The 22340-nt window shown below is 42.3% G+C and overlaps 1 protein-coding gene across 1 annotated transcript in view; it reads right to left on the reverse strand.

Annotated features, from left to right (window-relative positions):
* The window catches only part of phldb2b (pleckstrin homology-like domain, family B, member 2b), a gene marked incomplete at its 5' end in the record, with an annotated part of 38491 nt that extends 21200 nt beyond the window's left edge, over positions 1-17291 (reverse strand). The window contains 6 exons of the mRNA XM_079181629.1: positions 1061-1180; positions 7722-7805; positions 8536-8634; positions 10328-10451; positions 10668-10724; positions 17259-17291. Of these exons, the coding sequence (XP_079037755.1) occupies positions 1061-1180; positions 7722-7805; positions 8536-8634; positions 10328-10451; positions 10668-10724; positions 17259-17291 (517 nt within the window). The remainder of the gene's footprint in view (positions 1-1060; positions 1181-7721; positions 7806-8535; positions 8635-10327; positions 10452-10667; positions 10725-17258) is intronic.
* Between the last annotated feature and the right edge of the window lie 5049 nt (positions 17292-22340).

Below are 22340 nucleotides of genomic sequence, written 5' to 3' on the forward strand. Positions count from 1 at the left end.
TCAAACCCTACATGGTGGAGAGAAATGGGGCAGAAAATGAAAGACATCATAAGATCTAGACACACACACACACGCACACACACACACACAGACACGCAGGGTGTTTGTGTCCATACATGGGCAGATTTATACTGGAGGCCTGGCGTGCATCAAGTCCGTTCTATCGTGACTATTCTCCTCAATGCCCGGCTCGTTTTGCTTTGTGCGAGAGTCTTCCCCTTAGGTGCACGTGCAGAGTGTGAGTCTTGGCAATCTGGAGGATAAAGGTCAAGATTTTGGCTGCCTGTGAAAACAAGTTTTCCAAAGTGTGTGTGTGTGTGTGTGTGTGTGTGTGTGTGACAGAGAGATGTAAGTCATCTCTACAAAAACATCAGAGAAGCAGGGGAGAGAGGAGTGCATTCCTTACATCTAGGAGTTTCAAGAGCAAGGATTCCACTGATTATGGCGCACACACACACACACACACACACACACACACACACACACACACACACACACACACACACACACACACACCTTGCTCCAAGCCCGATCAATCACTAAGGAGACAGCGGAGTCCAGCTGTATCGCCATGGAAATGGACAGGCACCAGATGACAATAACATTCCTATATGCTTTGAATTTACGTTCTTAGCATGTGTGTGACAGTGAGAGTATATGTTTAGGAAATACTGAGAGGACGGCTGAACTCTACCCTTCAGCCTGTCAAATGTGTGTAACAGACATACTCAAGACCAACATGCCAATCTCACACACACCTGTCTAGGTCGTGTGTACCTGTAACTATACCCTGAGATCCCTGTCAGGGCATAGGACTGAATGTAGTTGTGGGGACAGATGTTGCGTGAGGAGAATAAGCTGGTGAAAAACTACAAAGGAAGAATAGGTGAGAAGCAGATGGAATAGATGAGCAGACAGATGAAGGAGGGAGGGAGGTGGAAGGGGAGATGGTGATGTGGCGGAACAAAGAGAGAGGAGAAACAAAGGAAAAAGAGCAGGGATCAAGTACAGGTCATGGGTCAGAGAAGGGGTTTGTGTGTGTGTGTGTGTGTGTGTGTACCTGTGTTGTAGGCTAAAGCTGACACGGGGCTCTTTTGTGGAAGCATGCTCTTCATTCTGCTTGCCTCCTCGGGATGGTTGAACCGGAAGAAATAGGACTTACCCAGACACAGGGAATAACCTGGAGAGAGAACACACAGACACGTAAGGTAAAACATACGAGACCATGGTAACAAACGGCACGCTATAGTATGTATGAAGAGGCAGTAGTTATTTTTTATTCACAGCTAGAAACACACTTGCACACTCTCGGGCACAGCCGGCCGTTCTGGACCACAGTGTTTGCTCTGGCCATCAATTAGGCTGAGAGGGCCAGGTATTAAACAAGATGTCAGGGTCACAACCTCTGTAATACACACAGACAGCCACAGCTGTCCAAATACCTCAGAAGGGAAGGGAAGGGAGACAGCAGTGCTGACACACACACGCACGCACACACACCCAGAAGATCCTATGCAGGAAAAGTGAAAAAAGTTGAAAGACAGCAGAAAACAAATGAAACGACTTCACTGGTGCAAAGAGGACAACAAAGAGGAGAGAAGATCACAAGACTGGCTAATAAACAAAGAGTTCCCCTTTCATTTGTCTGTCTTCTCACACACACACACAACCTCTTTGCTCTCTCCATTCTTTCAGCCCCCCTTCCCCCCCGCCCAGAAGGTTCAGATAAGCATTACAGTAAACCCCCACAATGTTAGCATGTGTGTAAAAGGCTAAAAAAGCACCTCCTTAATAGCTCCATTGCAGTTACATCAGATTCCTTGGACCTGAGGTCAGACACAGCCACTGAGGCAAGAAAGGGGGGGGGGGGGGGGGGGGTGTAGCAAGAGGGCGAATGGAAAAAGACTGAATGGAAAAATGTCAATAATGTTTTTCTTTCTTTTGCCTTCTCTCGTTCTCATCTCACTTTGTGTGCTGTTCTTTCTCACTCTCGGCCTTATGTCCAGTTTCACAAACACCTCCGCTGAAGAGTTGAGCTCACGGCCAAAATGTTGCGGTGACCGGTTAGCTAAGTCGTATCTGTCTAGACGTTGCCTTGGCAGATTTCTTTTGCCTTCAAAGCTGTAATTTCTCCGCACAGGGGGGGAAACCTGAGTGCTGTGGTGAGGTGGAGCTAACACCACACACACACACACACACACACACACACACACGAAAACAACTGTAAGAAATGTTTAGTCTACACAGCTGGACTGTGAACTTCTCAAATACATACCCATGTAAACACAATCTTGCAGGTTTGGAGCGCAAACTGTGAAGCAGTGGCATCATGACAGAGAGATCAAAAGATGTGTGTTTTTAAATATAATTACAGAAAAACAGACACACAGACACACACACACACACACGTGTCATATGTGTGGTAATGATCTAATAATATGTGTTTCTCATCGCCGGACTTGATTAATGTGTTTGCGTCAAAATGTTGTACATGCTCTGTGAATCTGTGTGGAGACATGTCTCCTAACAGTGTCTGCCTAATGACTCACAGTAACTCGCAGTATTTAGCAGAGAAGCAAACACACACACACACACACACACACACACACACACACTTTGCCAGCAGTCAGCTCTTGTAAAAATCTAATTTCCTACCCTCAATAGCCTCACCATGTGCCACCTTTAAAGTGGAGGGTAAAATGTGTCGCCATGACTTGTTCACAGCCCCCGCCCCCCCCCCCCCCCCCCCCCCCCCCCCCCCCCCCCCCGCCGAACTAATTTCCTCTCAGTGCTTCTTAGCTAACGAACAACTACTAGCTAATCCTGCCGTCCTTCAGCATGAACAAATACAAGCAGTACGTGTGTGTACGTGTGTGTGTGTTTGTGACAGATAAACAAAGAAAGGATGAGAAATTCACAAGTTGTACTTGTATATTTATAAAAACCTGATGATTCAACCTTTGCGCCGCTTCTTGCTTTCTCAAACAAACACCGGATTACTGCAAACCTTTTCTTAACCCTTGCTCCTAAAATCCATCTGTGATAAGATTACAAGGGAACAGCATCCGCCACATTCAATAAAATGAAATGCTAATCCTAACTGCTTGCACACAAACTAAATTTAAGTCTGCTGTCCTAAATAGATTGCAGATGAACACATGCCAACTCCCTTTAACCTACACACACACACACACACACACAGACATACCATCCAACAAAACACGTTTAATCTAATTTACGTGTTCACTTGTTTACCAGCAAATTGAATTTGCCTCCCACGTCAAAGCATCCCCCCCCCCCCGACACACACACACACACACGCACACACATACATATGGAGAGACCCTCTCCAACAACAAGAAAACTGGAAATTAGTCTGTACACACATTTATAGGATAATTTAAAGTGTGTGCTCTACAAAGGCAGACCTCAGAGTCTTTGAGGGCACAGATGTAGGAGCTGTATCACGGCTGGAGCCAATTTTTGTTTCCATGTAGATCTGAGCGACCCAAACTACACTCTCACCGCAGTGTTTGGGAAGAGGAAACTGAAAACGGTTTCTCTATTTGGTTAACATAAGTGGAGGAATTGCCAAATTGAGACCATTAGGTTAGAATGAAAAATAAACCTAATGCAGAGATCCCATGTCGAACTATTTCTTGGATGAAACTCACCTTACTTACCTGCTAACTGGTCAGGTTTGCCAAGTAATCAAAGAAATCTAAAGTAATCACCACAAATGTCCAAAACGGGTTGCCTTCAAAATGTTGCTGTAATCTCTTAAATCTTTATGGTACTGAACAAAGACTGAGTTTACTCATTCATGAAAAGATGCATACACACAAGGTCCCAGTGGGAGTGTTAATAGGCCTCAAAACCACAAATGAACCCCCTCTGGGGCACAAGGGTCCAGCAGTAACATCATAAAAACAAAAAAACAGACTGGTCTTTCTCAGGGGACTCATTGTAGATTAGTTTAGACACACACACACACACACACACACACACACACACACACACACACACACACACACACACACACACACACACACACACACACACACACACACACACACACACACACACACACACACACACACACACACACACACATATATATAATCTAGCTCTTCACCAGAGTCTCAGTAGATATCTTCTCTGCTTCATCTCAAATGTCATCCACAAAGCATCAACCTATCGACACACAAAGAGGACAACCATGGTATATAAACTATAATCTATCAGAATGAAAAGAAATAAAAGTTTAACAGAAACACCATGAAAACTGATAACAAAGGATTTATACCGTATTCATCTGGTTTAAAGATTGTTCTCTTCTTTTAAGTCCCTATTTCTTCTGCCTGCTCATGGCAGGCAGAAGAAATACTTGTGAACACAATAACATCCATGACAATGAGGCCGGTTTTGTTTCCAGGTGTCAGGTATCAGGTATCCTGACCACGGAGCCTGTCCTCACAGCCGTGGGCTGCTTCTCTTTGTCACGTGCACTCACACCACACCGGTCTGTAAACTTGCAGGCTCATTTAAGATCCACCAAAAGCTGCAGACAATATACTACAGCCAACAGGTGGTGATGAAACGCCTCCAAAAGATGGCTGGCCATATGAATATTTCACCACTCAGTGGCTTTGATCACAGGAGGAGCAGCAATAATTAATATATCCTCTATTTAAACTGGCTTTACAGTCGTATAGCAGTTATTATTATTAATATGATTACCATTGATTTAGGGGGACAGACTCAATTTGTATCTGTGATGGCTTGCATTGCAGCCAATCAGAAAGGAGGAAGGGACATCAATAATGATCAGCTGATGAGCCTACAGTATGCAGGACTGATACAAGCAGCCAACTGTGCTCATACGACAAGGTTCAAATGAACAAACGTATCGATTGGTGGGAATAACATTGAGCAACCTCTTCAGAGAGCCCGAGAGTCTGGTTTTAATACAGTGTGTTCATAAAACACATGAGCGCGCGCGCAGATGTTGGTTTGAATGTGAATCAGCCATCCTTTACGTAACTGTGTGTGAGAGAGAGAGACAGTAAAAACCAAAACCCGATTCAAACACACTCACCACGTATGGGCAACAAACAGACAGACTACCTCCAAAACAAACTACAACTATCCTACTAGGTGTTAAGCGTCGTAAATTAGTAACGTTCGCCTACAATACACGAACCTTAGTTCATTCAAGTAAAACGTATAGTGGGGTAAAGCCATATATAAGGTGGTACAGCCTAAGTATGAAATAAGCCTAACTCAAAAAGGTGCAGTGCAGTTAAGTAGAGTAAATGCATTTACATGTAACGTGTTACTTTTGTTGAAAGTTAACTTTCTAGCTACATTTAAATCCGTTACTTACCTTTTGAGTCCCATTCAGTGAGCACGTTTCACGACAATAACAGCTATTTTCTTTCTTTTAACGTCTAACAAATGATAATGACCAGACCTTAAATTCACTTTTTTTTCTATAAAAGTAAAACGCAGTGTAGCTAGAGTCCTGGCGGTGCCTGTGTTGTTGTCTGTCTCTGTCTCTCCTGCGAGCCGCCTCCTCGCCCGTCTTGACTGCGTGTGTAAGAAAGTTCACTGATTTACCATCCACGAGTCAGAGTACGGGACTGTACCAACTCGCGGTAAAAAGGGGTAAGAGGTTCACGATTCACGAGAGCAGACTATTTAACATACAGTCGAGGAATACAATAGCAATGTTGAAGTTTCAGATATTTAAAACGCAAAAATGAAAGAGAAGAAAACACCATTTTGAGTAGTTAAAACCATATGTAAACTAACAGTGTAATACGCTATTACCCTAATCTAGATTTGGTAGGTTCAAGAGCTATTAGACAGTGAGTTATTTGGTGGACGCCCCCTCAGCTTTTCTTTGTCTACCTATTATTTTCTCTCTCTTTTCTTTGAAATACCTTGGACCAGTGTAACCTCAAAACAGCTGGACAATAGCTACTGACTTTAACAACCTGGTGGCTTGCTTAGATTATAATGGCAAACCAATTCATGCTGCAATTAATTAATTTGACTTGAGACAAAGCAACAGTGGAGAAGGGGCAGAGAATAGTTTGGGAGTAAGCCAGACAGACTGACTGGCTATATAAAAATGGAAGATTCTGGGAGGGAGTGAAGCAAGCAAGAAAAAATAAAAAAAAGCTTTTTAAATTCCCCCCCAAGCCTCAGTTAAGGGTAGTCTCTTCTAAGAAGAAGAAAGCCTGTAGTTATACTGCTCGTTTGTAACTGTTGTGATTGGCGTACAATGACTTCTATTGTCATCATTGCAAATCTGTTATTATGCTGTATGGACATATTCAACAAGTGACTTCCAGCTGTTCAAGTTAGTAAAAAGTGAAACTGATGTGATTCCAGGTCAAGCTCCGAAGTCCCAAATACAGAACAGATCACTTCCTAAACACAGCTAATCATCTCCAGGCTGCTCCACAGTGTGCATGAGTATGTGTGTGTGTGTGTGTGTGTGTTTCTGTGTGTGGTTAGACAACTCATCCAAGAGGATTTGAGGCCAGAGGATATTCCTGAAAGATGTTCTCTCTCTCCATAATTTTCCAAACCGTGCCCTTTTGACCTTTTTTTTTTAACCCCTTTTTTCTCTTTCAGTCCTTCTCTCCACCCCTGCGACTTCACAAAGCCCTAGCCTCGTGTGTAGACACACCAAGATGATGTCAATATTTGAATCAGCCCGGCACAGCGGGAAGATAAATAGGCCTGTCAATATTTAACTGGAAATGGCCAGGCCACAATGAGAAGGGTTCACAGAAAGGATGGATACATGGAGAAGGAGAAGCCAGGTGCAAAAAAACAGTCAAACAAGGAGTGCTGTGCATCCATGTAAAGGAGAAGGGAATTTGGGGGAAGAGAGAAGAAGATAGAGGGCAGACAGATGAAAGATCAGGATACTGGCTGACAAAAAACAGACACATGGTGGACAGAATGCTAAAAAAATAAATGCGTTAGAATTTGGGAGGATCCTCAGTTTGTTTGTGTGTGTGTATGTGTGTGTGTGTTCTGCAAGTCTTCTGCAGTCTCCTATAACAGAATTTGATGTGCAGGGTTCTCTCTGCCGTTGCTGGAAGCGGTGACTCACTGTAGCAGCTAGCTGTTCCAAACCACAAGGAATTAAACCAAACCAGAGGTTCACGCACATCCACTACATCATTCAAAACACATACGCAAACACGTGGAAATGCTCACACACACACACACACACACACACACACACACACACACACACACACACACACACACACACACCATACATTTATGTGAAATACACACACACAAACACAAACATACTGTACACCGTGCTGTTCATGCGCGTCAGCACAACGTTAACTGTACCCATATGACTCTATGCACAAACTGAAAGGAATGCAGGTTAACCGAACCACAAACTAACCACTCTCTCTTTTTTTCACACACAGGGGAGTTGTTTAACACTGAAAGTGTGCACACTCAATGAAATGAAGTCGACTTTCACTCCACCAGTAGGTGGCAGTATATCAAACATGTACATGTGTGTGTGCCTGGTTGTGCACAAGCAAATGAAATACCTGATGTAGAGTGTGTGGGCCTTCTTAAATACAGTCTATTGTATGGGTCCTCCCTGAGAGTTGACTGAGTTATACTGTGTGTGTGCGTGTGTGTGTTTGTGTGTGTGTGTGTGCATATCTTACCCTGTGTGAGTGGTGTGGGCACAGTGACCTGTGCTCCATCCAGACTGCAGAGGTGACCGCAGGGGTCCAGGGTCACCACCCCTCCTGTGTCACAGGTAATGATGAGAAAGTAGGGGATCAGTACACCTTCGGTTTAAAGTAAAGCAGCTAAAGTTTCGACGTCATCCTTCACTCAGAAGTTCTTCCCTGTTGAAAGATGCCATCTAACTACACTACCACGTTTAATTATAACAAGCACACAAAGCCATGCTATTTCCATCTTCACTACAGGGCTTTGGTCTGAATGCTTGGTGTAGTAATTATACAGGATGTGTCACATAGGAACAAAAAAAAACATCAGGGCAATCAATCACTGTCTCTTCAAAGATAACTGTCTTTTCATTCACACAATACACTGACAAAGTATTGAAAGATATCCATCTTAATAGTTCACTCAATGCTATATTTATCTTGAAACATTATTATTGAAACAAATTAAAGATTGTGCTGGTGAGATATGCTAATTCTAACAGATTCTGTTGTAGTTTTGTTAAAATAAGCCTTTTAAAACACACAGATGCCTCTTGATTTTTATACTGTATTTAGCGGATCATCTCTTTTCGGCTTTGACAAAATGTTTTCAAATATTGTAATCTCACTATTTTTTATTCAAAAGCCTTCTTAAAATAAATGAGTCATTGGCCAACACAACGTACAGATGTAAACTGGGTAGAACTCTTGGTACACACTTGTCAGTCCCGAAATGACAACTGTTTAATTCAGAGGCCTGGCTTATAATATGAATTCATTTTGTGCTGAGTGAACTGACATCAACCTTCATTGAAGATCAGACAGTGCTCTGCCTCGATGCCAGGACCCTGGATAGTGATGTCTTGAGGAATTGGAGCATCTTCTCGGCCGATGCGAGTCACCCCTGAAACATCAAGCAATATGCAAATAGGAATGATAGAAACGCAAAAGTACAATTGTCTTTTTGAACCACATGGGCGGTCTGTGATCCACACTTTAAAGGGGCACTTCAGTATTGTCAATTTCAACTGCTTCTTCTTTTTCAGTCGACATATTCTGGAGAAAAATAGACCCTCAGTTCTCCTAAAATGGCCTGTTCACATGGTTGGCATTCCTCACTGAAATGGACGGGCACGCAGAGCTGGGAGAATGTGAAAGTGTGTAGAGGTTACGCAAGAAACATGATGACGTAGAACATGAAATGTCACATTGCTGACTTTACCTTACGTATCATTTTAATACTATCCACTGTGTAATATCGTAAAACATTTTCTTCACACTGTAGTTAATATTCTCATACTTGCCGCAGCTTAAATCAATCCATCTATCGCAATCTTTGAACAGCACTGCTCTCCTGGCTGAGGAGGCAAAACAAAAAGAGTCTGTCTCTCTGTATCAGGAACACAATGAGAGCTTTGTGATCCACACGAGACATGTTAACTCTGAAAGTGTATGTGAGAGTCATGAGTGTTATCTAAGGACAGATACTTACTTAAATTGAATGCTTTTAATCTAATGTCAGATTCCGTCTGCAGGCTATTGAATTCTAATCAGTAGTACAAGCTTGTTTTTCACTATATCATGTTGTAGATCTCATTATCTTCGCTCCTATCGCTTTGCTGTCATGTGTTTGGCCAACTTGCTGGAATAATAATTAAGCTATGGCACCTGTGGCTTGCTGATTCAATGAATGTATGTTTGTCTGCATGTGTGTGTGTGTGTGTGTGTGTGTGTGTGTCTGTGTATGAAAGAGAGGGGTGAAGAGTGATTGAGGGAGAATGAGTGCAAGACACCTGTGGATGGCTGATGAAAGAGATACTATTAATACTCATGTGTTTTTGGCCGTGCTTGAACTGATTTGAATACTTCTCTAAGGAATAGTGTGGAGTTCAGTCTTTCAGTTTACTGAGTACTTTCTGTCTGTTGTAGAAGACGCTGTCATGAAACCATGTAGTTTGAGTCATCTCTGTTTTATAGCTGTGTTGGATCGCAGTCTGCTAGCGCAGTGCTGTCCTCGTTTTTGTACGTTTAAATGTGGGTTCAGCCTGCGCACCAACCAATAAGTGGGGTAATTTTCCTCCCCAATGACAATAAAAATAAATAACCAGGGATGTGGATGTAGTAATTTGTTTAACTACATGTTTTCAGTCTAAGGGAGCCCTGTGGGAGGAAGTAGTGTTAACTCCTTGTTTGACTTTATTGCGACCCAGCATAGTATCACTTTCCCCTATCATAGTGCCCCCTCCACACACACACACACACACACACACACACACACACATATCCATACACACACACACTGCTCCAGTAACATGGAAATGAAGCGATGGATGGGCAGGGAGAGGGCAAACAAGGGGAGAGGCAGAGAAACAAAGCATTGAAGGAGGGAAAAAGAGGGAGGGGAGGGAGGGGAGGGAGGGGAGGGGAATGCAAAGGTCTAGTTCCACCATCGATGACAGCTTTACATGACTCATAAAATATATATGATCCTGGGCATTGGGAAGAGGAATGGCAATACTGTATGACCCGGTATTCTTAACCCAGTGAGTATGTGTTTCTATGCTATATCTGTGTGTGTGTGTGTGTGTGTGTGTTACCTTCTTTTAGTGGCAGCAGGGTGATTGCCACACTGAGCCTCCCACTGCCCAGGCTCACCAGATGCGGTGTGTCTGCCTGGACCTTCAGCCCATTCCCTGTGTCAATCAGGTCCAGAGGCGGAGACTACAAGCATCAGTCAGATTGGAAAGGTAGGTTTCACTCACAGTGTCTTTATCATTATTATAATCTTCACTCTCGGAAGACTAGAAAAACATGGACCACCATTAAAATGTACCCTTAAAATCCTTCTGCAAAATGCTCAATATATATATTTTCTTTTATTAATTTAACTTATAGATGACTTAAAATGCTTGTGTGTGTTTGCGTATATTCTCTCACCTTCGGTTCCACCGGAGAAATTTGATCTGACTCTGGCTGAAACATCATCTCACAGTCCTGCAGAATGGATGAGAGAGGAGGTGAAATCAGCTCAGACCGCACACCTAGTTATAAATTATTCATGATAGTATTTTATGTTCTGTTGTCTTTTCATCGTTCTGTACATTCATTCATCAACATCTCATTATACATAAAAAAAATGGGGTCTATGTCCATACGTATACACTACACACCAGGGTCATACAAGTACACAAAAGTTGTAGGCATCTGCATAAATGATTATGCCCAGCTACACTCAAATACATGCACATACGCGCACACACACCCACACACACACACACACACACACACACAAAGAAAAAACAACAGGGCATTGCATGCCCAGCTGCTGCCACATGAGAGGGACTCTCCGTGTGAAAGTGTTCCAAGGGGAAAATAGCCCTTGAGAGGAATAAATGCTCACAAACACACAAACACACGCACACACACACACACACACACACACACACACACACACACACACACACACACACACACACAACCTCGGAATAGCAAAAGCACCAGTATACTGTTTGTTTCTTCATTGTGGGGTGTAATATACATTTCAGCCTCTGAGGGCCACTAGCGGGACTTTAGTGCCATTGCTGTTCTTATTTTGTATTAGTTGAGTGGAGTCCAATATAAAGAAAACATTTTTCAGGGTAAGAACAAGAAGGAAGCCATGAGAAAACTCGGAAATAGCAGAGCAGGATTAGACTGGCATACAAGGAAGAGAATGGCAAACTATAAAGAGGAATGAAAACAGAGCGAGATAAAAAATGTGTATGCGTTTGAATAAACACGCTCAGATCGAGTGCCAAGGACAACCCCTGCAGTACCCTATAATTCAATAAAGGAAAACAGTCTTGCTTCTACACACACACACACACACACACACACACACACACACACACACACGCACAAACACCCAGATGGATGAGTGAAATGCTCCTCACCAAAGCAGAGATGATTACAGCATATGGGAAACCACCCCAACCACATCTCCTTTTGCACCTTCTGTCATCTCTTGCCTCTCTTCCTCTTCTCTCTCCATGTTATCCTGTAATAATCCTAGATAATATACATTATCGACCTCACACAGGTTTCAATATTAGTATCTCATTTGTTTTCAATATCTAATTCTTCAACAGTTTTTCCAACTCTTCAACCTTCTTGTCTTTTCTTCTTCTCTGCCTTCCTTCATTTCTACTTTCTGTGCCCCATCCTCCTGTCTTTTTAATCTCACTGTCCTCTCTTTTATATCCTTTCCTCCAATCACCAGCATAGGAAGCGCAAATCCAAGTCAGCTCCATACCACTTCCTCTAATTCAGCGGCAACTTCCTCTCTGAGGTCACTTCCTTTGCTGCTTTGACACCCGTATTGCTTTTAAACACACACACACATACACACACACTTGCTATTCTTCCCAATTCAGCTGCCCTTGTAACCCCTATGCACACACACACACACACACACACACACACACACACAAACACATCCACAAATGAAGTCACGCATCAGCTCTTTTTGTTATCGCATAAAGACATAGGGCCCCACATTCCACAGATTTCTTTTCTTCTTCTCTGGTGTAGACAAAACAAACACACGGTGTATGATGGCAAGAACATAAGCTCAAGAACATCAGCTGGACAAATACATAGAGGAGATGCAGATTTAAAGTTCAACGGGAACTGTTGTTTGTATAATGACAAGACTTTTCCCTCTTCTTTTTCTATCTTTTCCTCCCACTTCCTTCCTGTATGTCCTTTCCTGCCTACTTGACTCTCCCCTTCTGTTTTATATTCTTTACTCCATCATTTCACCTCAGTGTCTTCCTTATTTTCCATGGCCCCCCTCTCTTCTTCTTTCACCAGGCGAGCTCCAGTTTAGGCAGGTCAAGACACGCATTTGTGTTGTTGTGTTCTAGTTCAAGCAGAGCAGTGAAGTGTGTCATCCCCCTTCTAGACTTTTCACCAAAACTGATGCTGTCTGGGCCACTGGATTAGAGAGCTATGCGATTACTGGATGGCCTAGGTATATTTGCAGGTTTGTAGAGAAACATGTGAACACACAATATAATGATGAATATTTGTTAAGACCTTTGCTGTTATTTCCCTATAACTAATATATAAAGCTGCTCTAGTCATAGATTTAGATGTAATACTTTAAACAGATGACAAATGTGAATATGACAGTGTTTAAATGTTCTTACAATTGCTCAGGTGTCTACACTTGGTGTACACTGTACAGTTACGTCTCTGGAACAACATTCATTTGACAGGATAATAGTAATATTTCATAATTTATGTAAATAAATAGTATCAAGTTAAGGTAACATGTAACATATGAAGCAGACTGAGGGAAGTCCCGTAGAGTAAACGTCACAAACTAACTCCTTGAATGGAAGGACAAACTTTCAATGAAAGAAATATCCTGTGCAGCCCTGAACCACTTTTAATACTAACTTTAATCCCAAATCTGTTTTACACCTGAAGTAGCCCTTTAAATAATTGAAAACCATCTAAAACAACTTCATACATACAATGTTTTTAAAATCACTAAGACATAAGTAAAGAAAATGGGCATGCATGCACATCTCTCTTTGATCCCATCTGTTGGACGGCTGAGTCTCCCCAAATGCTAAGCATGCCCTGCAGCTTGAGACAGAGATGGAGATAGAAAAATGGGGTGACGGAAAAAGAGAGAGTGATGGAAGGAAGAAAGAAATAAAGAAAGAAAGAAAGAGGACTCATAAAACCAGAAGGACATTCTCTATTTCAAGGATTTTCTGTTTCATTTCATTCATTTTCTTCAGCCTCTGCTTTTATCCCTCTGTCCAGTCCCTCTGTTTGTATTTCCTCTACATCTGTTTGTTCTTTCTCTCTGTTTCAATTTCCTTCTTCGTTGTTGTTGTTGTTGCTGCTGTCTGTTTCTGTGGCAGGCTGCATTCTCACAACCACATCTCAGGACATCTCAGCGTGTTGTTAATAACACTGATTTGGAACACACTTTCTTTAGTGTGTTCCAAATCAGTGTTATTGATTGTTTAGTCACTTGCATGTGTGTGTGTCTGTCAAAAACAGCGAGGTCATGATCTTGGATTGAATCGTGAACATGGCAGTTACTCTGAATTAAAAAAATAGAAGAAGAGCACAATGTGCAACAGACAAATCATCAGGATTCTTCTACTTTAACTGCAGATATTCCATGCTGGCCATCTGCTTCTTCAGTGTGTGTGGCTGCTTTATTTAAGTAGCTTACATTGGCCTTAGGCTAGAGGGTGTTTCAAGTCCAGCAGCTCCACAGGGTGATATATTGACCAACTAATGGAGATGAGGGGGGGGATAACAATACATCTAGTTACAATCAAAGTGACTGTTAAGCCCACTTGCTACAAAAATAAAATCTGGGTGGTTTCACGTGGAAAAAAGACACTTTTGTATAGACCACATGAGTTCGGGGTACTTTACTCATTTGGTCTCGACACTCTTTGCAAGACTATGAAAGGCTGGAATCGTCACATCTGTTGCTTCGCTTCCTGTTTGCATCTTTTTTACATCCATATGCAGCCTGGGCAACTCCTAACGAAAGGACTCCATGATCATTAAGACAGCCAATGATTTACATAATGCTGGTTTTGGAAGTGTTTTCCGTGTCTTTGGGTTTTGGAAGCAAGTGTTTGTGATGCAGTATGAATTATGTGATTGCATGTATTGAGTTGATGTGCTTAATATCTGTGTATTGTACAGGGTTCATGTGCATGCTTGGGTGTCATACGTATGGTGTATGTCAGCTCCTTGGTTAATCAGTACTCCTATAGCCCAATCTGTTCAGAATAACACATCTTCTTTCTTCTCATGTGCTCTCAGTCCCGTCTCTGTCCATTTACTTTGGAATATTACTTGTATCTCATTTGTTTGCGAACGCTGTCTTCCCACCTAGTTTCCTTTCCCATGCATTTGACGTGTTTTATCTGCCATTTAAGTGTTAAATGCTGTCTGTACTCCTCTCTCTGTCTTTATCTCTCTCTTTCTCCATCCCTCTGTCTCTCATGCCCTCCCCTTACATTCCAGCATGACCCTCTCCTCCGCCCACCTGACAAAGCCAGCATTGTATCGCAGATGCTGTTTAATATGGAGTCCCTCTCTCTGTGTCCCTCTTATGGAGCAACACAGGGGGCTAAATGGGGTTATCTTCCTCCCTTCTCCTCACTACACTCTGTGTTCTGTGCGCAATAATTTCTTCAACTAAACTTTAAGTATGCCTTACGCATGCAGACACGCCACAGACGTCAACATACCCACGCACACAACAAACACATGCATCTTTTCGGACATAAAATACTGCTCTTCTCTGTTACTTGTCCAGTTAAATCTACTTCATTGTTTGTGGGTGAGTGTGTTTATGTCTTTGATTGAGTGTGTGTGTGTGTTTCCATGCATGTGTGTTTGTGTGTGTGTTTTAGTGAAAACTCTGCCAGCTGATTAACACAACTTAGCCTTGAACCCCTGCTATCACACAACAAACATCCAGCGGCATTGTTCTTCAACTCAAACTCTCTCACACTCAAGTGAACGTTTTCTCTTCGTCATTACACCCAAATGCAAGATCCTCACAGGAAAGAAAGTCCATTGTTGTTGCAGCTGACTCAAATTCGGAGGAAACTCGAATTTCTATGGAGGGTGTGTGTGTCTTTGGAAAAGCCCAGATTACCTTCACTGCCATATGGAGGGGATCGACTGATGTTTGGGCTTCTGAGGTGCCGGATATGACAGAGAGACAAGGAGGGACAGTGAACTAGTAGAGGGACATATATAACCCACATTTAACATAGCTCACAGAGTGAAATCAACTGTGAGTGCTGAAGAAGAAGAAAAATGCAAGGCAGAAAACAAACCCAGTCTGTCAGGGAAACAAAAAAAAGATAATGAATAAAAACACAGACTAAAGAATCCAGAGAGGGAAGGAAAAGAGATTAATGGTGGACCAATAAAAGTTTCCCCAAGTTGCACCTCTGTCCTCCTAACAACATGGGATCTTACTCTGCACTGATGAAAATCCAAGCACATACCTGGTATATACATAAACAGTACACACTGTGGAGGGAATCTTGACAATACAGAGAAAAATGATTTACTTCAGCATACAAATTATCCTCACAAGTGCTGTGTGTGCACTTCTATCACAGTTCTTAAGTCTGGTACAGTGTGAGTCTAGCTCATAACATGATTGGTATGTTGAGTCCACGTGACAGAACAGTTGTATCCTCCTGGTTTCCACATCATGGACAGAGCCAGCTTGACCGGTATAATGGTTTTAACATAGCTTATTATTCTATATGTTAAAATAGAATGTTTTTTCAGCATCTTAAACACAGATGTGTTGCTGCAAAGTGCCGTGGTTGGATAAATCCACAATTACCACTCAGCCGAGTGGAGAGCCGGGCTGTCTTTCAATTAGAGGGTTGGCGGTTCGAACCCTGGCCTCGGTGCCACTGATTGCATGTCGATGTGTCCTTGAGCAAGACACTTAACCCCCAAAATTGCTCCTGTGCCTACGGTATGATGGCATTTGGATAAAAGCGTCAGCTAAATGACTGTAATGTAATCAATTTAATAGCATCCCTTTACACACTCACATACCACAAACATGCATACTCTTCATCCATACATAATAATTATACATTATCTGATATGTTAAAGAGGTACGTGGTGATAAGACTAACAGTTCTGAATGTTGCCACTTGGTGTGATTTCTTAAAGTTCCTGGTTGATTTCCAAGTTCTGCCACATGATTGGCTGCATTAAGGGGGAAGCAACATGTAATGCTGCGATGAACTCATGCACCTATAGAACAAGTGAGTCATGGAATAATACTAGCTTGTGCCATGGACTGAGGTATCCACTGAGGTATTCTTTAAGTTTGTTTGTGTCAAAATGTAGCTTGCTCGTACACTCACACACTAACAATATCCCAAACCACTCATGACCAGTCAAAATCAGTCACTGCTCTGATTTGTCCTCTTATAAAGGCCTCCTTATTTAAATATCTTAAAAAATCCAATATAAACGTCATGCACTGTAATATCTGAAGTTGTTCTAACTTGTAAAAAATCTATAGTTAAGTTTACTAAAATATTGTTGTATTTACCTAATTTTGTGATGGGGTTCCAACTTAAAAACAGCAATCCTGAGGAATCCACTTGTTCATTCTAATAGTGTTTCTTTATTGGTCTTTATCCTCATCATAGTAATTTATAATATGCACACATTTTTAAAGTGGGGACTTTTAATCAGTAGCCGAGAAACAAACAAAACTTTCCCTGTATTGTATTTGCCGAGAACAAAATGTGTAATTGAAGTCGGATAAAATGTAACTTATCTCAGCTCATAAGAAACAAACTCTGTAAAGAACTCCCTGAGCTGTGGATTAAACACCAGTGGCTGTTGAAACACCCATTAAGGAGATTGAATAAATTTAAAGGCACACACACATTTAAATCATAAACAAATGGGAACTCTGTAATTCTACCCACATGGAATCGCGCTCACCATTATTGAAGCAGGACTGGCCACCTCTGTCATCGCGCAGAAAAGGACGCAAACTGCTCCAAGATCCCGAAGGTATTCTGTCACTTATTCTGTCACAAGTCTCTTTCTCGACAGCGAATGCATTTTCCTTTGCAGCATGAGCAACCAGCGGATGTCTAGGAGATACTTTTAATCCTCTGTGATATTCACACACACATACACGCACACAAAACACACGCTCCAAACGTACACAAACGTAAAAAGCCGGCGGGTTCAGCCAATTGCGACGTGTGGAGGAATGCAGCAACAGCTGGAAGTGGAGCTGGAGCGGCAGCAAGGGGAGGGAGTCTCTCTCTCTCTCTCTCTCTCTCTCTCTCTCTCTCTCTCTCTCTCTCAAACACACTGACACATAGACACAGAGCCTAACGTGCAGGTGTTAACGGACCACCTTCACTTGACCTCTCATTCTTACTGGCTCAAAGAGAGAAGCCTTTAGGCTGACAAAGAGAGGGAGAGAAGGGGAGAGAGGGAGAAAAAGAGAGGGAGAGAGCGAGAGCTTTCCTTCAGACCTACTTGGCAGCAATGATAAAAGGCCACGATAAGAAGCATGATTAGCTGATATTACAACAGGAATGCAGTCTAGTCTCCATTCGCATGACACAATGCAGTCCCAATACTGGTGGTTTTGATTCATTCAGTCTATGGAGACAGACCCAGACTGGTGCACAACAAAACGGCATAACTCCCATCATGCAGCAGGTTGATAAAGGTAAATAAAATGCAAGTGCCTTCCCTTGTGAGAAAAACAAACAAACCTATAACCCTTTTCAAATGATAGGCCTATTGCAAAATACATCCGTATGAATAAAGTATGGGTTAATGGCGGGAAGATACAAATAGCTACACATAAAACACACAAAATCTGTTTCAACAAAATTGTATTCATGATGTTTTTAGTTTTTTTTATTCTCACCAACATATCTGTTTCCACAGGGAAAACACACAATACAATGTGCATTGGTCAATTGATGCTTATCCTTGATCCTTGTTCTGTCGAATGCTGCCCATGTGGAACTGTGAGTATTAAAGCATCGGCTGGCTGCTCTTTGTATAAGTTATGTGCACCATCTGAAAAATCTCAGCTACATGTACGGTCATGCGTCGGTCTGAAGACATCATGGAGCCAGCACGTCTGTATCAAAGGCAGGCAATTTCATCCGGCAGAGGTTCGTGCATTCTCCACCGTTCACAACCGAGGTGACATAAAACAACAACATGCATTATGCAGAACTATAATATGATCTAAGTCATGCAGAATTTTGTTTAGGCTACGCACACGGATCACAACTGAAGCGTAATGCCGGGTGTGTTGTTATGGTTGGAAAATGATAAATGTAGTCTTGAAAGTGGCCAACTGGTTAGGACTGAGGCCAAGGAGGGTTTGCGGGCACACACACACACACACACACACACACACACACACACACACAACAGCAGGATTATCTTATCTCCCAGGCACCGCATGGATCGCTTTGTGGATAAACAGGAAGAGAGCTTGTGCCCTGCTCCACTTTCTCCACTGCTCCTCAGCTCTAGGACGCCCATTATGTGTACAGATCTACTGGCCAAGAGTATATAAAGGTTTTGAACCCACAGAATTACATATCCCAAGTGTGAATCTGCAAATTACAAGTTCACAAGTTCACAAACCCAACTGTGTTTACGGAGGATCAAGGATAAAGGAGGGGGAAAAAAGAGACATAGGCCAGACGAAAAACGGAAAAAGTGTATGGGGAAATGAATGCTGTCTATTATGATACATCAGCTTTTGTCTGTGAACGAACATCAGCCTTTTCTAAAGTTTGCTTTCATATGGCAACATGTCATGGCTTTTGGGTAATTTTAGGTCTCAACTCAACAGTAACAGATGCATCTTTAAAAAGCCTTAAAAACAGAACAGCTAAATGTTATCAGGATAACGCTCCCTGAAAATGGTCTCGCAGTTCCTTTCAACTTTCTCTCTTGTGTAGTGTAGAAGCTATACAGTTACTATGCCTCCATGGTTGCTTTGTTAGCACGAGAGCTGCTAAGCTTTCCCATTGACATCATCCCAGGAGCCCGCCGAACGTTTGACAGCATTCCTGAGTGAATTCCACATCTCCCATGTGACCCCAGGAGGCTGAGCAGGAACTCTGGAGGGATTCCAACCGGTGTTCGGAGACCCTGCAGTGGGGAGACACAGTTTCCTTTAGAAAAATGCATCTTACTTACTTTTCTTTTAACAGCCATAACTTAATTCTACCAGTCTACTGTACTAGAAAGCCTGTGAAACAGTATCTGAACCACTTAACACCAGTACTCCGACAGATCATTTAATCTCTGGGAAATCCCTGGTATCATAATTGATGTGGGGCTTTGAGGATTTGAGTGGGTAAAACTATTTAACCCACATGCTTTTTTGAATATCATCTTAATGACAGATGATCGCATGACATGGACACCGCTTGTGGCTTAAGCGTAAGTGAGGTGTATTTTCAGTCGTCTGGTGGTTCACCTCTTCAAGTCTTGTCAAGTCTCTCTCTTTCTCTCTTTCCCACATTCTGTCAGAGGCATGATCATCATAAGATACAGTGTCATGTGTTTTTACAGCTGGTTCAATACTGTCGTCATCGTGGTCTAAAAGAGAACACTAACAAATCTGTATGTAATGAATGTTACTGACCTGGTCCACTTGGGTCACTGACGTCACTTAACACCAGGGATAGAGCCGTGGTTAAATGAACTAAAACTCACAAGTGTATTTGCAGAGTAACCTTTTCTATGCTGACATAAATGGCTTTCCACGAATAGTTGCACATCTCATTTGAACGCAAACACACCACTCAGCCAAGGCATGAGTGTGATGGTATAACTGCCGCTGGACTGACAAAACAAAGTCTCATTAAAGGCTGGAAACTTCCCATGTATTTGTCTGTGATGAAGCCAAGTGACAACTGTTTGCTATAACTTGTGGTGCAATAGTGGAGGGGGCTGACGTTTTGAAATAAGGGGAGAGAGAAATGACGTTATGGGACTTAAATGTTCTACTCGAATACTGGTCTACTTAGACTGTGGTGCCCAACCAATCCAAAAAAAATACTTTTGGAGAGCTGTGTGCCAATGTTTGCTCCACTTTTTGGCAAAGACTGTTTGTAGAATAACAGAATCTCGGTTGACAAACAGACACACACACACACACATAAGCACAAAGGCTGTAGGATTACTTTAGGACTTTATTGGGAGATCATGCTTGAGTTGTCGTCTTCTCCTTTGAAACCTGGGAAGCCAGCAGGGATACAGAGGAGGGAGAGAGGGAGAGAGAAAGAGAGAGGACCAATCCAAACAACAAAAGGAATGCTCTCCATCAGTTAGAGCTGCTGCTCTCTGCTCTCCCACTTGCCTGCCATGGTATGTGTAATTACTCCACAATTAAAGTGCCTGTGCTTGTGACTGTGTGTGTGTGTGTGTGTTAGGGTGTGAGAGATTTGCAGTGCTTGGTGACCGCCAACCATGTCAACAATGTGGCCTGGACAGAACAGGCCATTTCACACAAGTGAGTCAGGGAGTGAAAAAAAAGAAGGGCAGAGTTGAAAAGAAAACATTTTACTTTCCTGTTAGATGCTGCTGCTGCTGGTGAAGGAAACAAAGCAGATGTTCGGATATCTCTCTCTGCGTCCTCCATTTTTTTCTGTTTCTAGTTGAACTTTCTCTTACTTTCCTCTCTACCGTCTTAGTGCCTCTGCTTTGTAAATCACTTTGCGTCTTCTTCTGCAGTCTGTCTCTCCTCCTCTCCTTCCCTACTCTGACCACAGGAATGCAGGGCGACTGTCACTGCAGCACTATCCATGTCGTGCATAATCACAGGGCCCACAGAGCACACACACACAAACACGTACACTAACGCACACAGAGGCATTTCAGACTACAACAAGGTGGACATTTCTTTACCCTTGCTATTTCTACATGTAGTATACACGGTCAGTCTTATGGAGCCCGATGCAGACTTGACACATGCTGGACATGCTCATATATTGTATACTGTTAGTGCTCTTCTATGCATTTCCCAACATACTTTTACTGTCCTAGGAAATTGTTTCCATTCCTGCATCTCTAAATATGAAGGCTGAAAAAAACAAAACATTTAAAGCTGTGTGCATGGGTGCACATTTCATGAGTATTGTGGCACAAGTTCCACACATATTTGGCTTTTGCCTCTGCCCCTCCCTTAAAGGTGCCACTGTTTACATAAACTTTATAGCCCAACTATATGTACTAAGACTAACACAGTGGGCTCTGTTTTCACAATGCATGACATTGCTTAAAATAGAAACAGAAATACTGCACTTTTTACTGTTGAAAAAACACCATGTGCATAGTTTAAAACCCAACATTAGAATACTGGCCAAATGTTTACAATAGTGAATGGAATGTAAACGAATCCACTGTCATAATGTCGGGGATTTACCTTCACAATCCTCTAACATAATGTTGGATGTATTAGTAGTCTGTAGTAGTACCTTAAAAACCTAGGACTGCAGTGTTTCAAAAAGCAAAAGAATTACGCAAAATAGGATCCTGGTTTTCATCATAATAAAATAAAATCTGTAATGTGATCAGAACATGTGAAAAACAAGGACAACAATTGTATCATTGTTCAGGCCACAGGTAGCTGAGAGTCTTTTTCTGCATGGTGACCTGTGCGGCATTGCCTTTAAATAGTACCAATGTGGTATATTTCCGGTTTCCCCCCCAAAGAGAATATAGAGAAATGAGTCAAATAGCTAAAGCTGTGTTATGACAGCATTTGGTTGACGTTATGATGATGGTAATATAAGCTCCAGCTCATTTCCCTCTTTTGGACTTGATGATGTTGGGGGTGAAAAAGTCGTCTGCAACCCAAACTGTGATGTTTTAAAGGTTTTGTGTCGTACGAGGGTCCCTGTCTCATATAGTATCCCTGTGTAACTGGGTTCTGAAGTGCCCTTGAGCAAGGCAATGATACCTTGTTGGCTAAAGAAACACCTTTTTGCCAGCTGATGATAATAAAAAAAAACTAAAAAAATG

Source organism: Pholis gunnellus, assembly GCF_910591455.1.
Source record: "Pholis gunnellus genome assembly, chromosome: 20".
Classification (NCBI taxonomy): Eukaryota; Metazoa; Chordata; class Actinopteri; order Perciformes; family Pholidae; genus Pholis; species Pholis gunnellus.